A 27,286-nucleotide genomic window follows, 5' to 3' on the forward strand; every position below is an offset into this window, starting at 1 on the left:
TTCTATAAATAGTCAGATTTATTTCAGTAAATTGTATGTACAGATATTTTACTAGTAATCAAACTGCTCCATTCAGGTACATCGCCCAAAACTTCACAAAGGTAGCTGGGTTGAAACCAGCTATGCCTGCAGGTACCTGGAAAGAAAGGAAAAAAAATGATGAAAACCGAATGTGCATGGAGCTTCTTTTTTTTTTATGAAAAATCCAATTTACATTTTTGCTTTTTTTTTTTTTCTTGTACGAGTTGCATTTTTGTAATGCACAATGCATTTGACTGAACTTTGTAAAAGAAAAATTAATTGAATTGTTTTCTGAGACTCAACATTGAGAATTTTTCAGCGATGGAGCTGGCTGACAGCTTATAATTTTAGTGGGCCAAGCTGTAGTCATTAATTCCACAGTTTGATCACTTTGTAGTGTATTTCTTGTGGAAGGACCGACAATTCTGGATTTTTGTTCTCTTTGCAGAGTTTACCTTATGGGTAAAATAACTTTTTTTGATTAACTCCAGATCTGTTTGTTTTTCAAAATGATAAAAAAAGGGGGTGGTTCAAACTTTTTTTTTTTTAGTCCCTATAGGGGGATCTAAACCTGCAGTTATTTGATCACTTGTACTATTTACAAATAACGACTTCATATGAAGCCTGCAGATGAGATTCTGGTGACTAGGGCCTTTCAGCCGGCTCCTGGCTGCCGTGGGTGGCGCAGGCTTAGGCTAGGTTCACATTTATACAGTGCATTTTGCTGGACCTATACTCTTGAATTACAAAAAAAAAAAAAAAAAACAAAGGGCAAGATGCAGCTCAAACAACTACTCAGTGTCTGGTTTACGTCTATTTGCATTTTTTCAGAGATGTACAAAAATGTACTTGGCTAAGTTTTTGGGAGGGTCAGGGAAAAAAAAAAAAAAAAGGATGAAAGACTTATGTTTCTTGTTTTTAAATTCTTAACTAGTGTAGTTTCTGTGTGTCTCCTATTGTGTGCAAATATACACTGCTCAAAAAAAAATAAAAGGAACACTAAAATGCCACATCCTAGATATCTCTGAATGTAAATATTACAGTTAGGAATGTGGATTTGTTAATAGTGGAATGTGTTCATAACAATAAAACATAACAATTATCAATTTAAAGCAAAATGAATATCCAATGGAGGTCTGGATTTGGAATGATACTCAAAATCAAAGTGGAAAATCAAATTACAGGCTGATCCAACTTCAGTGGAAATGCCACATGACAAGGAAATGATGCTCAGTAGTGTGTGTGGCCTCCATGTGCCTGTATGACCTCCCTACAACACCTGGGCATGCTCCTGATGAGGCGGCCTCCCAGACCTGGAATAAAGCATCCGCCAACTCCTGGACAGTCTGTGGTACAACGTGACTTTGGTGTATGGAGCAAGACATGATGTCCCAGATGTGCTCAATCGGATTCAGGTCAGGGGAATGGGCGGGCCAATCCATAGCTTCAATGCCTTCATCTTGCAGAAACTGCTCACACACTCCAGCCACATGAGGTCTGGCATTGTCCTGCATTAGGAGGAACCCAGGGCCAACTGCACCAGCATATGGTCTCACAAGGGGTCTGAGTATCTCATCTCGGTACCTAATGGCAGTCAGGCTACCTCTGGCGAGCACATCGAGGGCTGTGCGGCCCTCCAAACAAATGCCACCCCACACCATTACTGACCCACTGCCAAACCGGTCATGCTGAAGGATGTTGCAGGCAGCAGATCTCTCTCCATGGCTTCTCCAGACTCTGTCACATGTGCTCAGTGTGGACCTGCTTTCATCTGTGAAGAGCACAGGGCACCAGTGGCGAATTTGCCAATCCTGGTGTTCTGTGGCAAATGCCAAGCGTCCTGCACGGTGTTGGGCTGTGAGCGCAACCCTCATCTGTGGACGTCGGGCACTCAGACTATCCTCATGGAGTCGGTTTCTAACCATTTGTGCAGACACATGCACATTTGTGGCCTGCTGGAGGTATTCTGCAGGGCTCTGGCAGTGCTCCTCCTGTTCCTCCTTGCACAAAGGCGGAGGAAGCAGTCCTGCTGCTGGGTTGTTGCCCTCCTACAGCATCTTCCACATCTCCTGGTGTACTGGCCTGTCTCATGGTGGCACCTCCAGCCTCTGGACACTACGCTGACAGACACAGCAAACCTTCTTGGCACAGCTCGCATTGATGTGCCATCCTGGATGAGCTGCACTACCTGAACCACTTGTGTGGGTTGTAGAGTCCGTCTCATGCTACCACTAGTGATGAGCGAGTATACTCGTTGCTCGGATTTTCCCGAGCACGCTCGGGTAGTCTCCCAGTATTTATGACTGCTCGGAGATTTCGTTTTCATTGCCGCAGCTGGATGATTTACGGCTGCTAGCCAGGCTGAGTACATGTGGGGGTTGCCTGGTTGCTAAGGAATCCCCACATGTAATCAAGCTGTCTAGTAGCCGCAAATCATCCAGCTGCCCCAAGGAAAACGAAATCTCCGAGCAGTCATAAATACTCGGAGACCACCCAAGCATGTTCGGGAAAACCCGAGCAACAAGTATACTCATCACTACCTACCACGAGTGTGAAAGAGGGATTTTTGGTTCTTACCGTAAAATCTCTTTCTTGGAGCCTTCATTGGGGGACCCAGGTAACCATGGGTGTATGCTGCTGTCGCTAGGAGGCTGACACTATGCAAATAAAGAAGTAGCTCCTCCCCGGCAGTATACACCCTCCGACAGGCACCAGGCAACTCAGTTGGTGCAAAAGCAGTAGTAGGAACAAGAAATATTAAACTCAACCTATGTACCAACCCACAACAACAGCACGTTAGCCAACACGGTACAACTTCAAGGCAGGGTGCTGTGTCCCCCAATGAAGGCTCCAAGAAAGAGATTTTACGGTAAGAACCAAAAATCCCTCTTTCTTTCTCGCTTCATTGGGGGACACAGGTAACCATGGGACGTCCAAAAGCAGTCCCTAGGGCGGGATATCTGCAGAGAAAGAGGAGTTAGGTCGGCCGGTGAGAAACCGCCGCCTGCAATATCTTCCTACCCAGGCTCGCGTCCGCAGAAGCCTGAGTATGCACCTTGTAGGCGCTTTTTTCCGGCGGGACTCCTCTCCGTTGCCCTCCCTGTTGGTAAGCCTACTTGTCATATCCATGTTTGTATTATGGATTATTTAGAATTTGTTATTTCAATCCGACTTTCATTTGGATTGTTCTACACAAATCCAGGCTGGCCAACTTTACCTTCCACATGGGGCTTTTCATTCCCTCAGTGTATAGCCACTTATTTATATAGGGGGGGTACAGTGGCGGTAGGTCCCCCTCTGTGTTTGATTAGGAATGCCTATATCATGTGGTATTACTGATCTCTGTTTTTAATATTTTTACTAATAAAGACACTGTGTGTATATATATATATATATATATATATATATATATATATATATATATATATATATATATATATATATATATATATATATATATATATATATATATATATATTCCTTATTCTCCTGTTTTCATATGTATTTTATGGAGCGGACATAATTTGTCCGGGGGCACATTACTTATATGTGCTTTTGCTCAGACTGCCGTTATGATGTTGGGACCTTTGTTATTATTGAGTATGCACCTTTTAGAATTTTACAAAGGTGTGAATGGATGACCACGTTGCGGCCTTGCAAACCTGTGAGGCCGAAGCTTGGTGACGAACTGCCCAGGAAGCTCCCACAGCCCGGGTAGAGTGAGCCTTCACCCCCGAAGGAGGCCGTTTGTCTTGGACACGGTATGCCTCCAGAACCGCCGAACGGATCCAACGAGCAATTGTGGACTTGGAGGTGGGGAGCCCCTTTCGACAACCTTCCGAGACGATGAACAGAGGATTGGCCTGACGAAAGGAAGCAGTTCTGGAAAGATAAATCCGGATAGCCCTGACCACATCCAACTTGTGAAGGGATTTCTCCAAGGGATGAACCGGGGAAGGGCACAAGGAAGGGAGGAATATGTCCTCATTGATGTGAAAGGTCGAGACTACCTTCGGTAAGAAGGAAGGAACCGGTCGAAGAACCACCTTGTCCTGGTGCAGGACTAGAAAGGGAGAAAGACAGGATAATGCCGCCAGCTCCGACACTCTTCTAATGGAGGTGATGGCGACCAAGAAGGCTACCTTCCAAGATAAAAACGAGAAGAAAATGTCCTGAATCGGTTCAAAAGGCGCACGCTGGAGGGCGTCTAACACGAGGTTGAGATCCCAAGGCTCGACAGGATGATAAGGAGCTATATGAGTGACCCCCTGAAAAAAGGTCCTCACCTGAGGAAGGGAGGCTAGGTCTCTTTGAAAAAGAATGGACAGAGCAGAAATCTGACCCTTCAAGGTGCTAAGGGAAAGTCCCGAATCGAGACCCGCTTGAAGGAAACTGAGAAAGGATGGAAGGGAAAAGGTCATAGGAAACAGACTGTTGTCCTCGCACCATCAGAAAAGGGCCTTCCAACATCTGTGGTAGATAGTCTGGATGACGCTGTGAGAAAAGCCCGCGTCCTTCAGGACCACGGCCTAACGGCCATACCATTAAATGCAGAGACTGAGAATTCGGGTGGAAGAGGGGCCCCTGCGAAAGAAGATCCGGTAGTCTCCATGGAACGTCCGATAGCATGTTCACTAGTTCCGCATACCAGGCCCTGCGAGGCCAATCTGGAGCTACCAAGAGCACGAGGACCCCTTCCGACTTGATTTTTTTGACAACCCTCGGGATCAAGGGGAGGGGTGGGAAAAGATAGGGCATCTGGAACTTCGCTCACGAGAGCGTCGCATCCGACGGCCATCGGATCCCGAGATCTGGAAACGTACTGGGGAACCTTGTGGTTTGCCCGGGAGCCCATTAAGTCGATGTCTGGGACGCCCCACCGCTGACAAATCTGGCTGAAGATTGAGGGAAGGAGAGACCACACGCCCGTCATGATGCCTTGGCGACTTAGAAAGTCGGCTTCCCAATTGTCCACCCCTGGGATGTGGACGGCTGATAGCGAGGGAACGTGGCTCTCCGCCCAACGTAGAATCTTTGCCACTTCCGTCATGACTTGTCTGCTGCGAGTCCCTCCCTGATGGGTTTATGTAAGCCACGGCTGTGGCGTTGTCCGACTGAATGCTGACCGACTTTCCCGAGAGGAGAGACTCCCAGTGGATGAGGGCTAGGAAGATGGCTCCGATTTCCAAGAGGTTGATAGGAAGACGCGCCTCTTGAGCAGTCCAGCGGCCCTGGGCCGTGAGGTGGAGAAAGATCGCTCCCCAACCCTGGAGACTGGCATCGGTAGTGATCACCTGCCAGCGGGTTGGGAGAAATGACCTCCCTCGCAGAATGGAGGTGGACAGCGTCCACCAAGAGAGAGACTGCTTCACCTTGGCAGAGAGGCGAAACGGACGGTCCAGGGAAAGCGGGTTCCTGTCCCACGCAGTCAGAAGGGCCAGCTGGAGGGGACGAGAGTGGAACTGAGCAAAGGGGACCGCTTCCATAGAAGCGTCCATTTTCCCCAGAACCCTCATGGCGAGGCGGAGGGACAGAGGGTTCGGGCCCTTTAGCGCTCTGACACCCCGACGAAGAGAGAGGAACTTCTCCTTGGGGAGGAAGACCTGAGCCCGAGAGGTGTCGAATTCCATGCCCAGGAACTCCAGACGTTGGGTTGGAATCAAGGATGACTTCTGGTAGTTGATTATCCAGCCGAGGTGAATAAGAGTGTCCAGTGTAAGCTGGAGGCTCTGGCTTCAATCCCGCCGGGACGAACCCTTGATCAAGAGGTCATCGAGGTATGGGATTACCAGAATCCCCTTTGAATGTAGAATGGCCATGACTGCTGCCATAACCTTCGTAAAGACCCTGGGAGAAGACGCCAGTCCGAAAGGGAGAGCCGTGAACTGGTAATGTTCTTGGATCGCGTACCGGAGGAACCTCTGATGCCGTACGCAAATCGGAATGTGTAGGTACGCATCCTGAATGTCCACGGAACACAGAAACTCTCCCGGTTCCATGGACGCAACCACCGAGCGTAGTGATTCCATTCTGAAGTGCCGAATCCGGAGATGGCGGCTTAACCGCTTGAGATCCAAAATTGGACGGAGCGAGCCGTCCTTCTTTGGAACCACGAACAGGTTCGAGTAGAAACCTGAAAACCACTCACGATAAGGAACCGGAACTACGACTCCTGAGGCGAGGAGCGAATTGACGGCCTGGAGAAGCCCTGGGAGATGGGAGGACTGTTTGGGAGGACGAGAGAGCAGGAAACGTCTTCCTGGGGGCGAAGAAAATTCTATCTTGTAGCCTGAAGTGACGATCTCCCTGACCCAGGCGTCGTCGACTACCGAGAACAGAAGAAGCAGGCCTCCCACCCTGGAAGGATTTCCAGGTGGGGGCGACCCGTCATTTATTAGAAAATCTGTGGCCCCGAGATCCAGATGGTTTTGAGGGGTGGCTCATAGCTCTCCAGCGCGGGGGAGGCCTGAAAGAAGGCTTCCTCCGGTCTCCTTGTGAGGAAGAGCGGTCCTGATTAGGGTTTCCTGAGGAGGTAAAGGACCGAAAGGACTGGGGGCCCCTCCTATTGAAGGAACGTTTAGGCTTAGACTGGGGTAAGGAGGTACCGTCACATTAAGCGACGCTGCAGCGATATAGACAACGATGCCGATCGCTGCAGCGTCGCTGTTTCGTCGTTGTGTGGTCTCTGGATAGCTGTCACACAGATAGCTCTCCAGCGACCAACGATGCCGAAGTCCCCGGGTAACCAGGGTAAACATCGGGTTACTAAGCGCAGGGCCGCGCTTAGTAACCCGATGTTTACCCTGGTTACCATTGTAAAAGTAAAAAAAAACAAACACTACATACTTACATTCCGGTGTCTGTCGCGTCCCCCGGCGTCCGCTTCCCTGCACTGTGTAAGCGCCGGCCCTAAAGCAGAGCGGTGACGTCACCGCTGTGCTCTGCTTTACGGCCGGCCGTCGCTGACACAGTGCAGGGAAGCGGACGCCGGGGGACGCGACAGACACCGGAATGTAAGTATGTAGTGTTTGTTTTTTTTTACATTTACAATGTTAACCAGGGTAAATATCGGGTTACTAAGCGCGGCCCTGCGCTTAGTAACCTGATGTTTACCCTGGTTACCAGTGAAGACATCGCAGAATCCGCGTTACACACGCCGATTCAGCGATGTCAGCGGGTGATCCAGCGACAAAATAAGGTGCTGGCCTTCTAGCTCCGACCAACGATGTCACAGCAGGATCTTGATCACTGCTGCGTGTCAAACACAACGATATCGCTATCCAGGACGCTGCAACGTCACGGATCGCTATAGTTGTTAAGTTGTTCAGTGTGAAGGTACCTTTACCACGCGTAGCGTCCGAGATCATTTGATCCAGCTGCGTGCCGAAGAGTCTAGAACCCTGGAAGGGCAGACCAGTGAGGGATGTTTTAGAAGCAGGATCTGCGTTCCACGCTTTGAGCCAAAGGACCCGGCGAATGGCCACAATGTTACTGTTAGGCCATGTGCACACGTTCAGTATTTTTCGCGTTTTTTCGCTATAAAAACGTGAAAAAAACACATAAAAACGCTAACATATGCCTCCCATTATTTTCAGGGTATTCCGCATTTTTTGTGCAAATGTTGCATTTTTTTCTGCGAAAAAATCGCATCGCGGAAAAAAAAGCAACATGTTCATTACATTTGCGGAATTGCGGGGTTCCGCACACCTAGGAATGCATTGATCTGCTTACTTCCCGCACGGGGCTGTGCACACCATGAGGGATGTAAGCAGATTATGTGTGGTTGGTACCCAGGGTGGAGGAGAGGAGACTCTCCTCCACGGACTGGGCACCATATAATTGGTAAAAAAAAAAAATTAAAATAAAAAATAGTGATATACTCACCTTCGATGGCCCCCGCAGTCTTCCCGCCTCTCAGGTGCATGCTGCCGCTTCGGTTCCTATAGCTGGTGTGTGGTGAAGGACCTGCGATGACGTCGCGGTCTTGTGATTGGTCGTGAGACCGGTCATGTGACCGCAACGTCATCGAAGGTCCTGCACACACACACCATCTATAGGAACGGACGCCGCTGAGGAGATCGGCTGTCTGCAGGTGAGTATAACCATTTTTTTTTATTACTTTTAAACATTCTATCTTTTACTATTGATGCTGCATAGGCTGCATCTATAGTAAAAAGTTGGTCACACTTGTCAAACACTATGTTTGACAAGTGTGATCAACCTGTCAGTCAGTTTTCCAAGCGATGCTACAGATCGCTTGGAAAACTTTAGCATTCTGTAAGCTAATTTCGCTTGCAAAATGCTAAAAAAACGCGATAAAAAAGGCAAAAAAAAAAAAAAAAAGCGCATTTCTTGCAGAAAATTTCCGGTTTTCTTCAGGAAATTTCTGCAAGAAATCCTGACGTGTGCACATACCCTTAGCCCTAGCCGAGCAGGCTGCCGCATCAAGGGAGGCATTCATGAGATATTTACCCGCAAGAAAAATCTGATCTGCTAAATCAGACAGTTCCTCAGCAGGAGCAGAGGCCAAAATGCCTCTTCGCAGGGTTTTGGCCCAGGCTGACACAGCTTTCGCTACCCATGAAGATGCAAAACTAGGACAGAAGGAGGCCCCAGAAGCCTCAAACGCCGATTTGGATAATGCCTCGATTTGTCTGTCCGTGGGGTCTTTAAGAGAAGCCGCGTCCGGAATAGACAAAACCGTCTGAGACGATAGACTGGATACAGGCGGATCGACCTTAGGAGACTCGGACCATTTGCTGACAATGTCGGAGTGAAAAGGGTATAACACGTCTAGCCGTTTTCTGCCAGGGAAACGCTTACCAGGGTTTTCCCAGTGTGTAGACGTAGTGTTGTCAAACTCCTTGTGATTAGGAAAAACCCTAGAGGGACGTTTAATCCATTTAAACGCAACAGAGACGTCCTGAGAGCTTGTCTCATCCTCCTTAATTTCAAGCGTCTGAATAATAACCGAAATAAGGTTATCGACCATCTCCTGTGTTCCGGAAGTCTGATCTGCATCCGAGTCAGATTCCGACTGAGAGGTTACGTCAGACCCGAGGTCCGCCTGCGAGGAGGGGGACCGGGCAGATAGGGTCCCTGGGTATCCTGGTGTGGTCCGGGGAACTGGAAGCGGATCTAGATAGGGTCCTTTTTCTGTCTCTTTTCTCAAGTCTGCCTCTGTGAGGGTCTAGGACAGGTGCGAGTGAATCGCCGTGAGAGGCGTTCGTGGCACTGGTGGCATTAGAGAGAAGCGGGATACGTTCAAGTGCCTGGACCAGAGACTGAGACACCTTAGTCAGGTCTGACACTGATTGAGACATTGCAACAGCCCACTCCGGGGGAGGGGGGGTGCACTCATCCCAAGACATAGGAGCTTCCTGAGGGACTGACATGGTGGGAGGAACGCAGGACGGGCAGAAAGGAGAAGAATGACCCGAGGCCCACTTTTTCTTACAGTGAGCGCAGGCGTAGTGGATGACCGTAGTGGAATAGCCTGGTGCGGGGTCGGACATAGGTAGAGGTATTACCTTGTACCGCAGGTGCAGAGAAATACTGCAGGGAGGAGTAGAGCCCGAGAGAGCAGTAACGCCAAGCCTACCGAAAAAACAGCGTGTCCCACGCGATGTGACGGAGACGCAGCAGGAAGAGGAAGTCGGCCTGTGGAGCGCGGGAACAACGCGACGGAGGTGGGCGTGTCCAAGAACAGAAGGGAGGGAGGAACTCCCAAGAGAAAGAGACGCCCCCGAGAGTGCTGGTCTCCGGGGAAGGCGTGTCCGCGGGGACGCAGGGCGGGACAATGCCGTAGAAGGGCGTGGTAAGCCGGGCGCCGAAAAGGCCGCCTGAATAGGAAAAAAATGGCGCGCGCGCCCAAATGAGTTTGAAAGAGAAAGGGGGGAAAATTAAAGATGCCTGCCACGCTAGTGGCCAATGACTGGAGCGGCACAAGATTAACAGCCCTCCTAAGAGATCGATGGGGGGGTTACTGGCTCTGCCGTTCGCCATCCTGATCTGCCCACGCAGAACGCTTGTTGATTGAAGATTCCCTACCTGAGGCTGAGGAACACGTCAGGAGCCCTTGTCCGAGGAGAGGGTCCTAGGAATGAAGTCCTCCTTCCCGCACCATGAGCTGCGGCGCAGAAGACGGCATCAACCCCTAAACAGGGGGAGAGGGTCACTGGAAGTGGCCGCCGTCTTCCTCTCAGCCCACTCCGAGGAGAGGGATGAGGAGGGGAAAAGGGCAAGGACTGGCCACCGAGAAAAAAGGTCACCCTGAACACCCGAAGGGGTGACAGGGGACGAGGTCCTGCCCAGCGGGTCCGAGAGGGTGCGATGTGGGTGATACCACACTGCTCTCTCGGTCTCTCAAAGTGGGGAAAACAGGGTGAGAAAACTGCACCCTGTTATGCTGAAGAAAGTATCTGAAAAAGAAAGGGGGAAATGATTAATAACACACAACAAATCCCTGTAAAAGAAATATGGATCTGGGGTTAGATCCAGGTCCGCCTCCTATAGACACTAAGCAAAAACTGAGTTGCCTGGTGCCTGTCGGAGGGTGTATACTGCCGGGGAGGATCTACTTCTTCTTTATTTGCATAGTGTCAGCCTCCTAGCGACAGCAGCATACACAAATGGTTACCTGTGTCCCCCAATGAAGCGAGAAAGAAAGCACAACCAACATTCAAAAGTGACCAAAACATCAGCCAGAAAGCATTGGTACTGAGATGTGGTCTGTGATTCCCACCTGCTGAACCACTCATTTATTGAGGGTGTCTTGATAATCGCCAATAATTTCCATCTGTTGTCTATTCCATTTGCACAACAGCATGTGAAATTGATTGTCAATCAGTGTTGCTTCCTAAGGGGACATTTTGATTTCACAGACGTTTGATTTACTTGGAGTTATATTCTGTTGTTTAAGTGTTCCCTTTATTTTTTTGAGCAGTGTATGTACGGTATATATTCAACATAAACATCAAAATTCAGACCAATGTATGACACTCTTGGCTTTGTACTTCTTTTCTTGTCGTAATACCTTGCCTTGGCTTCTGCATCTACATCTACCTTGACTATTAAATCCCTGGGATTTAAAGGATAAGAATATAGACACCTTCTTAAAGAGACCTATAACAGTCTGTGGTATCTCAGCTCTGTCGGATGGAGCCATAATACCGCATACAAGCTGTGGCCAGGGGTGGCACTGTTTCCATACCTCCGACCTTATGGGCATATGGCTCCAGACACTTACCAAAACCACCTTCCTCTTTATTTTTGGCTTGAACGCCACTGTGTCGTAGAGCGCCTGGTCTCCGTCCATCCAGACAATGTTCTTAATGCCATCATTAGATTCTAGATCCAGGGTATTTAGCTGCAGCACCATGAAGTGGAACAACTGCCCGTCGGTGCCCACGCTCTGCACTACAATTGGTTGTGGCAGAGTCTTCGCATCCTCCTGGTGAAAAACGATAACGGTTACCATTATCATTCTGGAGTAGATACGGACAAGCCCCACACGAACCTCCCAGGATCTAGATGTGCAAAGTTTACACAGTGAAGCCCTGCACCGAATACACACGGCACAGTGTAAACTCGATATGATGCAGACCAAAGGGTTAATCCCCAATGCTGAAAATACAATCAGGCTCTTACCCCAAAGAGGATCTTGGCTTTGGCTACAGCTCCTCCAAAAGCGATCATTAGCATTTTAGCTCTCAGCTGGTCTGGAAGGAATTTTGCTCTGGTGCTACACGGCTCAGTGAGGTATACGGTGTGCGGGTGGGAATATGGGAACCCGTCCTTAAATCCTGCAAAAATAAAATTGGAAAATTAGATTGCAAATGACTAGATTGGGGTGAATTCGACCAGGTCCAGTGGCCGCATCAGTTATCTTTGGTCACCGGACGGAAGTTCTGAGAATTGCCTCTCATCTGACGGCTCGTCTTTGATCAACCGGCCTGGCTCAATGTGCGTCACACCACAACGATAACATGTGACGTCCCGCCAGACTGGCTAATCAAAAGAAGATGCCGTCAGGTAAGTAGCCGATGCATACAGCTGACGACTGGACGTACCTATGTCGTTTTTCTCTTCGTACACATTCACCTCTTGTAGATCAATAGCAGGAGACAGCGGATACAGGGAGGCCAGGACATTCTGCTCTGTCGCTTGGATTTCACTGGAGGAAGCCAGAGGTTCCAGTGGGGTCTTGGTGCTCATCAGTGATCCATCAGTTCCTCTCACATGGTAAATGGTGGAGTCTGCAAAATAAAAAAAAATAAAAAGTGACCTGATGCCGAATCTAAATCGGTCATGTTTAGAAAACCCATTTTCCAGTGCCTTATTTTGGAGTTGATCTAGGGTCCTGTTGTTGAGGATCCTCATTCCTTTGCCACAGTGGAGATTTTGTTTTTCCTCCGGAAGACCTGTCCCTTTTGGCATTACACAGACCTGTTGCTATCAATTTGCACTCTCCACCAATCCACAGTCAGATAGGTTGTGTACAAATGGAGGAAATTCAAGACCATTATTACCCTCCCTGGGAGTTGCTGACTAAAGACAACCAAAAAAAAAAAATCACTCCAAGTGCAAGACATAACAGGTTACAAAGAAACCCAAGGTAAGCTCTAAGTAACTAAAGGCTTTTCTCGCATCAGCTAATGTTAAAAGGGCTGTATGGTGAAATCAAGTTATTATCACTTTGGGTCACAGCAGGAAATACTCTATTCCCATATTAACATAAAAGTACATTTCATCAGAGATTGTGCGAAGCGAAGAACCCCTTTAAGTTCATCACCAATACCTGGATTTTGCCATAAGAAAAGGGGAAGGGGGGTGCAGTCATGTCACGGCAATGTGAAATCCACCTCAAACACACGAGGGGTTAACCTTTAGAGGAATAAGGTTTATAGATGGAGTTTACCTTTATGCCAAGAAGTCTTCAATTTCCAATTCTCCACAATTGCCCTCTGTGACAGTGCAGGATAGATGTGGTTCTGTGTTTGGCACAAATGCAGGAGGTTTTGCAGCAGCTTCGGACTTAAACAAAAGAAATGAGTAATTACACTTTTTTTCCCCATCTTGTTGTTTCTCAGAGCGGATTATCTCACAATATACACTGCATACATTAATAAATAAAGCTTCTAGACCTGATGAGACTGGTGTACTTCATTTTAATTTGAAGACTGAACAATCATTTTAACACGCATTTTCAAAGTAAGTACCTTGGCCTCATCAGGTCTAAAAGATCTAATAATGTATGCAGTTTGAATTGTTAAATCTCATGATAGGTCAGCTTTCTAGGAAAAGGAAAACTAGACCCCCACTAGAGCCAGTTCAGTGAAGACTCCCTAGAGCTGTTTCTCCAAGTTTCACATACTCTTCTTTTTCTTCCTTATAGTTTCTTAGCTTCTTGTCCAAAACCTCCTCCATTTATTTTATTTTTTTATATAAAATAGGCTAATGCATGTACACTGCTATAAAGTTTGCATAGACATAGTTAGCTTTTCGCCAGCATTTAATACTGGAAGATTTTGGTTCAGTAGAATTATGAATGCAGCTCTGGAGGATACTATAAATTGATAATTAGTATAAGGTAAGTGATACAATGTATTTACAAAGAGGTAACTTCGTATGAAGATAAATTCTACAAGTACAATATGTATACTGCACAGGAGGAGCCACAGTTAATCTTTTTCAGATTATGCATAGTGTCACCTCCTAGTGGACAGCAGCATAACACCCATGGTCCTGTGTCCCCCAATGAGGCGACAGAGTAAGTTGGGATACAATTTAATGATCACCCTAATGGCATTCCTTAAAGGGGGAGTCTCATGAAGACAATCCCTCTCCATACACCTTCGGAGTGTCTCTGCTAACTGATGAAACAATCCTTTTAAAGGGCACCTGTCACCCCGTTTTTTCCGTATGAGATAAAAATACTGTTAAATAGGGCCTGAGCTGTGCATTACAATAGTGTAGTTTGTGGACCCCGATTCCCCACCTATGCTGCCGAAATACGTTACCAAAGTAGTCGTTTTCGCCTGTCAATCAGGCTGGTCTGGTCAGATGGGCGTGGTGTCTTCCCCCAGATTTTGCTTAGTTTTCCGTTGGTGGCGTAGTGGTGTGCGCATGTCCAAGGTCCCGAATCCGCTGCACAGGGGAGTGGAAAGATCGCAATGTGCACTATTTCATTGGTGATCGGTGGGCGCGGCCATCTTCCTTTGGCCGCGCGTGCGCAGAAGCGACGCTCTGCTGGCCGCGGCTTCAGGAAAATGGCCGCAGGATGCCGCGCGTGCGCAGATGGAGATCGCGGCGGCCATTTTCCTGAAGCAGAGTTCGCATCTCGGCTTCAGGAAAATGGCCGCCGCGATCTCCATCTGCGCACGCGCGGCATCCCGCGGCCATTTTCATGAAGCCGCGGCCAGCAGAGCGCCACTTCTGCGCATGCGCGGCCAAAGGAAGATGGCCGCGCCCACCGATCACCAATGAAATAGTGCACATCGCGATCTTTCCACTCCCCTGTGCAGCGGATTCGGGACCTTGGACATGCGCACACCACTACGCCACCAACGGAAAACTAAGCAAAATCTGGGGGAAGACACCACGCCCTTTTGACCAGACCAGCCTGATTGACAGGCGAAAACGACTACTTTGGTAACGTATTTCGGCAGCATAGGTGGGGAATCGGGGTCCACAAAATACACTATTGTAATGCACAGCTCAGGCCCTATTTAACAGTATTTTTATCTCATACGGAAAAAACGGGGTGACAGGTTCCCTTTAATGCCATCTCCCCTGTATCTTTCCAAATATTCCATTTCTGAGTACCCTCTGCTAAATGGGGGCTTCTCATGTTCTTTCTTCAGGAGCACAGCGCTCCTCTGTCCTCCGGCTTCCTGCTTGCCAGGAAGCAGTGTACTCCTGATGATTGATAGTTCAGACCTGTGGCATAGTCTGATGGTCAGACCTGTGCAGAGGAAGCTTTGCCTCTGCAGCATCTGAGGAGTGCAGGGGGACTGCAGTTGGCCAAATCCAGTGATTTACTCCGATTCAGAGCAACGCTTACAAGCTCTAAAGCTAAGAGTTTGTAAGCGCTGCACTCTTGGCCACCATTGTTAGGGTGTTTCAACTTTCAGGATGGCCGGCGGTTTGGACGGAGCAGCAAACTCGCTCCGCCCCCTTCTGTGACGCGATGATCCCGGATGTGTTCATTGCACACATAAGACATCATCGCACCCCACACATAGGGCCCTGTGTTTTACCTTGCGGCGGCGCAGCGTCGCTGTAAGGTAAACAGACATGCTGTGATCTTAAAAGACGCGCAGCATGTCCGGAATCGCAGGGCCGCCGGGTGCGTGTTACCATGCATAGTGGAGACGGGATTTCATAAAATCCCCTCCACTATGCTGTAACATCTGGACGCTGCGTGTTTGACGCTGCGGCTCTGCGCAGCGTCAAACACGCAGAGTTTCTTGAAGGTGGACAACATACCCTTAGACTGCAGAGATGGCTGGCAACGAGCAATAAATAAATTGCAATTCTACAATTTTACCCATTTAGGAAGCAGAGACAACCCCTTTAATAGACTCCAGTCACCGCCACACTCACCAGTACTCTTCTCGCTCTCTTATTTCTTCGGTGGTGCTCCATAGACAGGCATTGGAGATCGCATTGTGCACCAGTTCCTGGTGATTGGGGAATGCATAGGTCGGGTCTTCACACACGTCCACTATCCTCTGTGGCAATCCTTCTATCAGCTTGGACTTTGTCAGCCATAGCGCCTGCTTCACACCTGATACAGAGGGAAAAAGGTGACTCCGGGAGCGTTAACCAAGGAGCAGATCACAGAATGTAGCACTGCCGAAACCCTGGAGATCAGCCACGATCCCAGCAAAAAAAAGCTCAATTTCCCTGCAGCGCCACCACAGGAGACAGGAAACATTACACAGCTCTTACTGAAATCCATGAACACGTCGGGTCCTAGAGAACAAGAGATGCTGCAGCCTCCGTTACACATCCACGCCAATGTACAGGGACAGCAAAGATTCTCAACACGAGAACTTTTCCCCTTATGCCCCCGCACCCCACTTATCTAGAACATTCCCCCAACATACAGCATGCGAATCACAAATAGTATGGGACCCCTTTAGCACACCTCATAATTATGCCAGACTACACATCAGGTCCAACATAGACCCCAGATAAAACCTCCCTGCAATCTATACAGACCGCAGACCAGTCCTGCCCCTCCTACAGATCGCTCCCCCACACATGTCCGCGCAGCCCGGGACCGGTCCTCCCCGCGCAGCCCGGGACCGGTCCTCCCCGCGCAGCCCGGGACCGGTCCTCCCCGCGCACCTACGCGCAGCCCGGGACCGGTCCTCCCCGCGCACCTACGCGCAGCCCGGGACCGGTCCTCCCCGCGCACCTACGCGCAGCCCCGGGACCGGTCCTCCCCGCGCACCTACGCGCAGCCCGGGACCGGTCCTCCCCGCGCTCCTACGCGCAGCCCGGGACCAGTCAATATGCAGTTTGATACACGCCACACAACCAACTGGCAATTTATTCAGAGTTTTGCAGGAGGAAGAACGGGAAGAAAACAGAAGTGTGCGGAGCCGGAGCAGTCAGACAGAGGCCTCACATCTCAGGGACACTGCCCTCCATACCTCCCAGCAGCCGGCACTTGGGGTTGAACATGTAGGAGGGCTGCTCCTTGTACAGCGCCATCTGCTGGGTGGGCGGGGAGCGGTAATACTGCGGGTTCCAGTCCATACGAAACTCGGTGTACTTGGGCCGCGCCAGCCAGGGGACGTAGTAACAGCGGTCCGCGTACGTGATCCGCTCCAGCCCCGGGATCTCCAGCGGCTCCTTCTTCTCCCGGGGACGCTCCACCTGCTTCCTGCTGCGGCTTGCGCTGACACTCAGGCATCGGAGACCGGTTCTGTGAGCGCAGGACACCCCGGCCGCGGATGGGACGAGCATGGAGGCCGCCATGTTGGCGCGCAAGGGATGATGGGAGTGAGCGTCAGCTGAGCGGAGCTGGAAGGATCCGGAGCGAGAGTCAGTGAGAGCAGCAGAGCCCGAGGCGGGAGCGGTGGCCGCAGGCGCACACTGTGTCTGTGCGCACACTGTGTCTGTGTCTGGTCTGTGCGCACACTGTGTCTGTGCGCACACTGTGTCTGTGTCTGGTCTGTGCGCACACTGTGTATGTGTCTGGTCTGTGCGCACAGTGTCTGTGTATGTGCGCACACTGTGTCTGTGTATGTGCGCACACTGTGTCTGTGTCTGGTCTGTGCGCACACTGTGTCTGTCTGGTCTGTGCGCACACTGTGTCTGGTCTGTGCGCACACTGTGTCTGTACCTGTGTATGTGCGCACACTGTGTCTGTGTCTGGTCTGTGCGCACACTGTGTCTGTGTATGTGTCTGTGCGCACACTGTGTATGTGTCTGTGCGCACACTGTGTCTGTGTATGTGTCTGTGCGCACACTGTGTCTGTGTATGTGTCTGTGAGCACACTGTGTCTGTGTCTGGTCTGTGCGCACACTGTGTCTGTACCTGTGCCTGTGCGCACACTGTGTCTGTGTCTGTGCGCACACTGTGTCTGTCTCTGGTCTGTGCGCACACTGTCTGTGTCTGTGCGCACACTGTGTATGTGTCTGTGCGCACACTGTGTCTGTGCGCACACTGTGTCTGTGTCTGTGCGCACACTGTGTCCACGTACTGGATATCTGTCTATTAGTGCGTGTCTTGTGTGTGTTTTGTGGGAAAGTGCACTGGAAAACTGGGGAAAAAAAACAATTTTAATGGTTGAGAAATATTGAACTTTTTCTTACCTTTTTTGTATGTTTCTATGTCATGAGCTTTAGTTTTATTTTTACCATTTTGGGGTGTAAATGACATTTTGAGCACTTTTTAGACAGATTTCAGACGGGTGTCACTCGCCGTCCGTGTAGAGACCTGAGTGGCCGGACCGAACGCACCGCCATGATCTGTCTGTGAGGCTGTCAGTTTGGATGTGGTGACGTTTATATATATATTTTTTTCTTTTTTGAATATGTAGAAAAAAGTTTTTAACCTCTTTATATATATTTTTTTAATAATTTCATTTTTTAATTTGTTTTTTTTTTAGTCTCTCCAGAGGGGAGCCAAACCTGCGATTGTTTGATGTGACGCAGCATTGTAGTCTATGGTGGGTAAATTACCGCTCTCCCATGACGCCCAATCACATGTTCACGCACTGAGTAGCGCGCAAAGCCATTGAAATGCTGCAGTCGGTGATTCTCAGCAGCCCCCAAATGGTTAAACAGAAGCGAAGGTGTTAATATGCCAACGTCATTGCCTTATTATCAAATATTCTTAATTAGCAGATGGGCCTATAAATGATAATAATTAGCGCTGGAGCTGTATCTGCAAACTAAAATCTCTTGTGTCTTTTTTTTCTCTACAGGTTATGACCAACAATGATAAGAATGACTGGTCATCGCTCAAACCGGTGGAGCCGACGGCGGCACAGTGCTGCGGAAGCGGCTGCTCCCCCTGTATATATGATCTCTATCAGGCCGAGCTGGAATTATGGGAGAAAGCGAAGGAGAAAGACAACCCCGACCTCCTGCGGAAAATCCGAGTACAGGTGATCTATTGCGCAGTAACTTCATATATACTCTGCATTACATTGCATGGTGAATGCAGCTTTGTACTGCGATACAGACTGTATTTCTGGGGCCATTATAGATGAATACTGCACATGTAGATTCTGCATTATAGTGAGGGGGATTGTCTAGGGTTGGTTTTCTCCGATCGGTGATCATGTGATGACCCGCCACCGTCCTCCCACAGAACCGCAATGTGCTGCTGACTTCAGAAACCTTTTCTGAGTTTCCGCTGTGCTCCGTGGAGAAGGAGACTGAGGACACCGGTCGCTACAGATTTCAGCTCCCATCCGGGACTAGTTTGGGACTGAAGTTAGGACAACATCTTGTGCTGAGGTATCACATACCCGGACTGATATTTTCCTTGTTGATGGATTGTCCCTGCTCTGAAATGCCCCATAAGAATAGAGCGGTGGCCGCACATGTACCGTACGTGCCACCGCTCTATTCATTCTCTATGGGAGCACCAGCACGGCCTTCTGCAGCCCCAAAGAAAATGAATGGAGGAGCGGTGAAATATATGTGTGGCCACTTCTCCATTCTGATGAGTCACTTTGGAGTTTTGGGGTACTGCGGGGTTGGCTCCCTGTTGATCCACAAATTATCACCTTTGGATAATATACAGACAATCTTCAGCCCCCTGACTGGTAAAGGGGGCAACGTTTCATTCATCCCTCCTTCGTCTGTTTAGCAAAGCGTGCCTTCACCCTAATGGAAACCATCAACAAGCATGCCAAGAGACCCGTCCCGCTATCAATCCAGCTAAGACTATAGTTTAATAGAATGAGATAAGCGGTGAACATCTTCCCGATACATGATGGAGCAGGCGAGGGTCTCCCTATCACAGTCCTCTCCCCTACAATAAGTAGCAGTACGACTCCATAATCTTCGCACTGGGCACAATGACCGCTACAGTGCCTTCTAAAATCTTTATCTTTACTTTCGCAGAGGTGTAGTAAATGGGATGGAGATCCAAAGAGCGTACACCCCCATCAGTTCTGTGGATGTACAGGGCTTTTTTGAAGTTTTAATAAAGGTACATGTACTTTTGTATAGGAATTAAGGGTCCGACTTCTGGGGCTTCCACCAGTACAGACAATGGGGATTTGAAGAGCCCTGTATGAATGGAGCTGAGGTTGACCATACCTTCCTGCACTGCATTCGTCCTCTATGGGACTTCTAGAGCACAGAGTTCCGCTATCTCTGGCAGTAGCAATGGGAATAAATGGAGCGGAGGGGGTGCGTGCTTGACCTGCTAAGACTTGTCCCAGCAGTTGGACCCCCTATGATCATTACCGTACTTTACATTATATCCTACGGATAAGGGATGACTTCCAAACGTGGCAATCTAACTTGCCCAACCAATGGTAAAGTTGTTGTTCACTACTCTACAACTTCTGCTTAATAAATTCTGGACCCCATAAAAAAATAAAATCAATAGATACTCTCCTCTCGCAGCTGCACAGTTGCTGTTCAAGGCGGGTGATGTGACACTGGCTGCAGCAGTTGCAAGACACACGACCGCTGTAACTATTGATGAGCTGCGGACGATCAGCGACTGCCGACTGACTGCAGTGGTCACATGATAAAACAATGTCTTGTCAAGTGCACCAATATCACTGCTGCGGAGGCGAGTATCCATAGTTTTTATTTGATATGGAACTCTGGATTGATTGAGCAAGCAGTGTTCTGTAGTGGACATCCCCTTTAAGAGCTTAGTTTTAGCTCTGCGTTCCTAAGCAGTGGTTGTTATGGCTGTCTTGGGAACCTGTGTGGGTAATAATGGAATATACAGTCTTCTTCTGGGTAAATATATAAGATAATACTAAATTATGTGTGATACAAATGTGGCATTTCCTTTGATAATGTAAAGAACTTGTTGCAGGTTTACGAGCACGGCTTGATGTCAAAGTACATAAAGTGCTGGAAGCCGGGAGACTCTATAGCATGGAGAGGACCATTTGGAGGTTTCTTATACAAGCCAAACAAGGTCAGGACTAAAGGCTAGGTACCCTTTTCTTGCTCCGAAAAGCTTTGTACTTAGTCTCTATTAAAAGGAACCTGTCACTCAATTCATGCTGCCCAAACCACGACGGGTAGCATGAATCAGAGCCAGGCTGCATGAGTGCAGAGTGGTATGCCTTTCTCCGAAATTCTGATATGTTTCAAAGAAAACATAGACCTCGATTCATCAAAGCCATGTTGGCAGAATTCTGGTGTAAATTGTTTTGAAAAACTGCAACATTTTTGTGCAACTCGATTGTACAAAAATTTGGCGACTCTTGGAGTTTTCACGCCAGTTTTTCCGAGCTCTGGCAAAGTGGTCAAAGCTTTGGCGACAATGCGGGGTGAGAAGAAAGGTGCCACTGTCCATCTCTAGCAGAGGCTTGAAATTCCAACATCATTATATCCTCCGACGACATCTGGCATGGAAGAGTTTTGAGGCCCCTAAACACATCAGATGACCAGCTGGTGCCGCCAAAATCAGTGTTCACCTTTCACCATGTGTATGGTGGCCATAAGATGACAATGTCTTAATCAGTTTCCAAGTTCTTGTTCTGGCTTGTCTTCTCCTAGTTTGGGGAGCTGTTCATGCTGTGTTCGGGAACAGGAGTAGCCCCGATGCTGCCAATCTTGACCCATGTGACCGACAATGAAGATGACGAAACCTTCATAACACTGGTGGTCTGTGCTCGAAATTTCCAAAATGTTTATATGAAGAACTTTCTGAGGGAGCAGTCAAGATTCTGGAACGTAAGGATATTCTATGTCCTTAGCCAAGTGAGTACGTGGTCAGCCATCCCATAACATGTGAATTACCTTTGTGGTTTCTAGGAATCATTAAGCCCGGCCGGTAAGCCTTGGATTTGTGTAATATCCTCTACATACCGTATTGGTTACCGTATTTGTCATACATCTTTCTCCTGCCTGAGCGTGAACACAGCGGAGCACAAATTCAGTAGAAAGTCGACGATCGGGCACGAGCTGTGAATCTGTATCCTAAGCTTCAGACTTTATTGGTGTTTTCAGTGATCGATGGGGTCTCAAGTCCAGATCCCCCACCAATCTACAAGTAATAGACGTGATAAAAAGTGTCATTGTTTTGCACATTTAGTTATTTCTGTTAACATCTGAACACAAAATATGACTGTGTCTAATCTGTTGCATGCTGGATAACAGCAATGGCTGACGGACCCCATTGACTGATGTGGTGGTCTGGAAGGTTTCACCAAAGTAACTGTTATGTTGATGGGAAAAAATAATGCGCCATGCAGTAATATTTATTTAATAAAAAAAAACAGCCTTGGACGCAGATGTTAGCATGTGATGTGTATACATCTACTATACGGGCCTACAGTTGCAATAAAAATATTTTATCTGCCATTGGAAATTGAGTTTATTAGCAAAATGCTGTTTGCAGTAAACCAGTGTAACAAGAAAATTGCAAAAAGCTCAACACAACTAATATACAGTAGAAGATGGTTCAGCACAAAATTCAGCCCAAAGTGCCACTTTTACTGACTACTGCAGTCTCGGAATATTCAACCTCTGAATAGAATCCCCCTTAAGAGCACACGTTGGAAAATCAGATGTGGTCTTCAGCACGCTGGTGTAATAACCAAGGGCTTCATTAGGTGTGGTTGAGATAAAACTCATCAAATACCTGGACTGGCGAGGCATATGATGACTGGGATCATTTTAAAATATAGACATTATTGAGATCTACAGGGAGGTTGTTCCAAACATCTTGCAGAACCGACCACAAATCCTCATTGGATGTAGACCTGCACAAAACCTTCTGACTAGAGCAGCATCGAGGACTTTCGCCCATAATGTTTGGTCCTGCCCTGAATCTACCCTTTTAAGGTCAGAAATAGTCAATTTTATGCCCTTTCACTTGTTCTCTTCACAACTATGTCTTCTAGGCTTTTTTTTTTTTATACACTACTTTTTTGTACCAGGAAAGTGATTATTTGGCATGAAAATCGACAGATCCACCAAAATAATCCCGCTGGATTATGAATATGTCCCACTTACAAAGTATTTAACAATGGGCAGATAATGCCCCTCATATAGTTGATCAATTGTGGTCTCTTTGGCTATAGACGGAGCCTATGGTTAATCCGAAGTATCGTCACCACTGATACGTTATTGTTAATTCGCCTACTTTCTATACTACTTTTCTGAGTTTAGGAGCAGAGGAGTGTGTGAATGCTTGTGTCTTGTGTATATAATGGTATGGACGGCCACAATGAATATCTGGGCCTGGTCCACCACACTTGAGGTGTTCAGTGCCAGTCCTTTACATACTTGAATTATGACTATTCTATTGGGACATGTTTTATTTTATCTGTGATTTATTGCATTATTTCTTTAGACCATTAGGAAGGTCATGTTCTCATTTATTCATGACCATAAAAATTGCAAACACTTTACTTGATTTTTGTGCATTCTCTACCTGTTCATTGTTATAAAATATAAAGAAAAAAGAAGCCATCACCGGTTGCTACCAGAAGCCTGCGGAGTCCGGTGGTCAGAACCCCACCGAATGATTGCAAATAACCTGCTGCAAGAATTGGTGACAGCGAACACTGAGATATTGGTTTTAACATTAATGCGCATACTAAACGCTGAAGGTCACCAATCCTGACTTACAAGCACAAGATCAGTAGGCTCAAATATGCTCACAATCTAATTTATAAGCCACAGAAATTTTGGGATTCTGCTCCATGGAGTGATGAAATAAAACTAACTTTTTAGGCTTGGCAGAATGAACCATACTCTGAAAAGAACACCCTGCTAAAAGTGAAGTGTGGTGGCAGCTCAGTGATGCCTACAGTGAGGTGTGGTGGCAGCTTGTTGATGCCTATAGTGAAACGTGACAGTGGCTCGGTGATGCCTGCAGTGAGGTGTGGTGGCAGCTTGTTGATGCCTACAGTGAAACGTGGCAGTAGCTCGGTGATGCCTATGGCAAAGTGTGGCAGCTGCTCGATGATGCGTTGGGGCTGCTTTGCTTCTTGCAATAGAAATCTACAGCACGTGTAGGGCAAGATGGATTCATTAAAGTTTCAGGAAATCCTAGGAGAAATCATGCCTTTTGCATGGAGGGCTGTACTCTGGGCATCATTGGACCTTCTGACATTTGTAGCAATGACAGGGAGGACAGGGTTAAATCCTACTACTGCAAGCCTTAATAAGATGCTCCTGGCTAGTTTTGACTAAGAACCAGGGAATGGGTTCACCTTGTGTCAGTCTGCTGGATGTTGAGCAGAGTCACGTGCTTTGAAGCTGGTGAGTGACCAGCCAAAATGTGAGATGTAGATGGGACAGAGACAAGCCAGGGTCTCTCTCTGGAGACTGCATGGTTCAGCTATGAAAGCTGAGCAGTCTGTGTGTTGGAGCTGCAGAGTAACACGTGGAAGCTTCCTACTGTTCAGTGTGAGCTGTGCTCGGAGTTGAACACTTCTGTTTGGCGCTGGAAGCTGCTAGAGCAATAAAACTGCACATTTGGGCCAAACCGCATTGTCTTGTGTGAACGCTACCTAATGCCTAACTGAGTGCATGCATCCCAAGCAAAACTCCACCAAAGCTTTGTTTCTGAAAAAGTCCTGGAAGATTCTGGAGAGACCATCAGTCGTTTCATTTAAAACCAAAGAAAATCTTTGGTGGGTTTTGAAGAAGGGGGCTGCCTCCAAAAAACCTAGAATATTGGTGAGATAGAGGCCATTGCCCATGAGGCATGAGCAAATATCCCTCAGGAATGCTGCCAGAAGCTGGTGTCTGCCTATCCAGCAATCAGTAATGGTGGCATTTTGTGTAGAATTTGGAGAAACCACTTGTTATATTAGTTGTGTTCAGTTCTGTACATTGTTCTTGTATGATTGGTTTATTGCAAACAGCAGAACGTTTGTACATTTTACTAATAAATGGAATTTGCATTGGGAGGTGAATCATTTTCTATTCAGGCACTTCCTCTTAATCACTGATTAATTTACTCCATTTTTTGCCACAGGAACAATCCTTAGACAATCTGCCCATGAGTTATAGGGAAAACTCGAAGCTCGGACGAATAGACTCTGAGTTCTTGGCCCAAGTGTTGGAGACCTGCAGGAGGAAACCGTACACCCTCGTCTGTGGGTCGGTATCATTCACTGAGGACATGACTGCAATGATAAAACTTCTGCAGAACGACATCACATCCATTTTCTCATTTTAACAAATTTGTGCATCGAACATAAAGGAAGAAAATATTGTCCCCCAGAACTGAGGATACGATGTTGTAAGTGACCAGGAACCAAAAAACTGACACTCCGGAAGAAGTCCATCTATGAAATGGCAATAGGACAAGGAGTCGTAAGAGGTCCATTGTCTGGATGATATTTAGATTCTTGGATTTTCAGATTCGTGTTTTAGAAGACCCCTTTTTTTTTTTTTTTTTTTTTTAATTGAACTTCATTTAACGTTGGCATTGGTGCCAAAAAAACAAAAGGAATTTACTCTTCTGATCGTCAGTGGGAATATGACATGTATAATAGTAATTATAGTAATTACAGGTCTGTTTGCCTGGTAATTTTTCAGTTTTTACAGAATTTCTATTTATAAGGGCATATTACCATTTTTAGGGTGTATATATAAGATTTTGATCATTGTTCTGGGAAGGTGCAACAGCCAAAAAATGGTAATTTAATTTTTTTTTCCCTCTTTTATGGTGGTCACCCTGGGGTTATATAAATTTATATGTCGATAGATCTGACTTTTACAGACACAGCAACACTCAATATGATTTTTTTATTTTACTTCTTTTTGGATGAAGACAATTGGGGAGATTTGACTTTTAAGATTTAAAAATTAAACATATATATTTTCCATCTTTATTTTTTTTTTTTAAGTTCCACAGGTTACTTCAATCTGCGATCAAACATTTCTTTAGATATGTTTGTATTGCATACATGGTACAAATGATAATATAATGATCCCCCTATGAAGCCAAGTCTACAACTGGGCTTTAAAGAAGCACCAAGATGGCGACAACAATGACTACTTTCTGCTAGCTACTGACTACCATTGCAACCCATTGACATCTTGTGACCCTGTCTTGGATAGGCCATCCCTATAAACGCCGCACTAATATTGTACCACTTAAATGCCGCTGTCAGTAATAGTTCATCATAGGGTGGGAAGAGGTTAATTAGTGTAGGAAACTTTCAAAAAGGATTATATAGTGATTCTAATTTGGATTTTCATAGCAAATAGACCAGCCCCATCAGGTAGATGATCTTTTCAGTAATGTATTCAACTTGTATTGTGAATACTAAAGTCTTGTAATTTTCTGGCCAATATACAGTACAGACCAAAAGTTTGGACACACCTCATTTAAAGATTTTTCTGTATTTTCATGACTATGAAAATTATACATTCACACTGAAGGCATCAAAACTATGAATTAACACATGTGGAATTATATACTTAACAAAAAAGTGTGAAACAACTGAAAATTATGTCTTATATTCTAGGTTCTTCAAAGTAGCCACCTTTTGCTTTGATGACTGCTTTGCACACTCTTGGCATTCTCTTGATGAGCTTCAAGAGGTAGTCACCGGGAATGGTTTTCACTTCACAGGTGTGCCCTGTCAGGTTTAATAAGTGGGATTTCTTGCCTTATAAATGGGGTAGGGACCATCAGTTGTGTTGTGCAGAAGTCTGGTGGATACACAGCTGATAGTCCTACTGAATAGACTGTTAGCTGCTTTTTTCTTGCCATAATACAAATTCTAAGTAAAGAAAAAGAATGGCCATCATTACTTTAAGAAATGAAGGTCAGTCAGTCCGAAAAATTGGAAAAACTTTGAAAGTGTCCCCAAGTGCAGTGGCAAAAACCATCAAGCGCTACAAAGAAACTGGCTCACATGAGGACCGCCCCAGGAAAGGAAGACCAAGAGTCACCTCTGCATCTGAGGATAAGTGTATCCGAGTCACCAGCCTCAGAAATCGCAGGTTAACAGCAGCTCAGATTAGAGACCAGGTCAATGCCACACAGAGTTCTAGCAGCAGACACATCTCTACAACAACTGTTAAGAGGAGACTTTGTGCAGCAGGCCTTCATGGTAAAATAGCTGCTAGGAAACCACTGCTAAGGACAGGCAACAAGCAGAAGAGACTTGTTTGGGCTAAAGAACACAAGGAATGGACATTAGACCAGTGGAAATCTGTGCTTTGGTCTGATGAGTCCAAATTTGAGATCTTTGGTTCCAACCACCGTGTCTTTGTGCGACTCAGAAAAGGTGAACGGATGGACTCTACATGCCTGGTTCACACCGTGAAGCATGGAGGAGGAGGTGTGATGGTGTGGGGGTGCTTTCCTGGTGACACTGTTGGGGACTTATTGAAAATTGAAGGCATACTGAACCAGCATGGCTACCACAGCATCTTACAGCGGCATGCTATTCCATCCGGTTTGCGTTTAGTTGGACCATCATTTATTTTTCAACAGGACAATGACCCCAAACACACCTCCTCTGTGTAAGGGCTATTTGACCAAGAAGGAGAGTGATGGGGTGCTACGCCAGGTGACCTGGCCTCCACAGTCACCAGACCTGAACCCAATAGAGATGGTTTG

General features: G+C 47.1%; 2 protein-coding genes across 11 annotated transcripts; one reads left to right on the forward strand and one right to left on the reverse strand.

Annotated features, from left to right (window-relative positions):
- On the reverse strand, positions 1–17,013 carry MRPL37 (mitochondrial ribosomal protein L37). The gene is made up of 7 exons (XM_077277522.1): positions 16,686–17,013; positions 15,628–15,811; positions 12,941–13,056; positions 12,093–12,278; positions 11,671–11,825; positions 11,270–11,473; positions 1–136 (listed from the first exon to the last, which is right to left on the reverse strand). Exons 1-7 carry the CDS (start codon positions 17,011–17,013, stop codon positions 59–61), a joined length of 1,251 nt encoding a protein of 416 aa, XP_077133637.1. The 3' UTR covers positions 1–58.
- CYB5RL (cytochrome b5 reductase like) lies at positions 17,002–26,068 on the forward strand. Of its 10 annotated transcripts, none has more exons than XM_077277524.1 (8): positions 17,027–17,140; positions 18,150–18,209; positions 18,468–18,650; positions 18,857–19,005; positions 19,618–19,705; positions 20,555–20,659; positions 21,247–21,450; positions 24,683–26,065. In XM_077277524.1, the coding sequence occupies exons 2-8, from the start codon at positions 18,207–18,209 to the stop codon at positions 24,884–24,886; spliced, it is 936 nt and encodes a 311-aa protein (XP_077133639.1). In that variant the 5' UTR covers positions 17,027–17,140; positions 18,150–18,206; the 3' UTR covers positions 24,887–26,065. The 10 variants fall into 10 exon arrangements, with proteins under 10 accessions (XP_077133642.1, XP_077133639.1, XP_077133643.1 ...); XM_077277528.1 differs by lacking the exon at positions 24,683–26,065 and adding an exon at positions 21,505–24,672 and having other exon boundaries at positions 21,247–21,423; XM_077277525.1 differs by lacking the exon at positions 17,027–17,140 and adding an exon at positions 17,500–17,522.
- The last annotated feature ends 1,218 nt before the right edge of the window (positions 26,069–27,286 follow it).

This window comes from Ranitomeya variabilis, chromosome 8 (genome assembly GCF_051348905.1).
Source record: "Ranitomeya variabilis isolate aRanVar5 chromosome 8, aRanVar5.hap1, whole genome shotgun sequence".
Lineage (NCBI taxonomy): Eukaryota > Metazoa > Chordata > Amphibia > Anura > Dendrobatidae > Ranitomeya > Ranitomeya variabilis.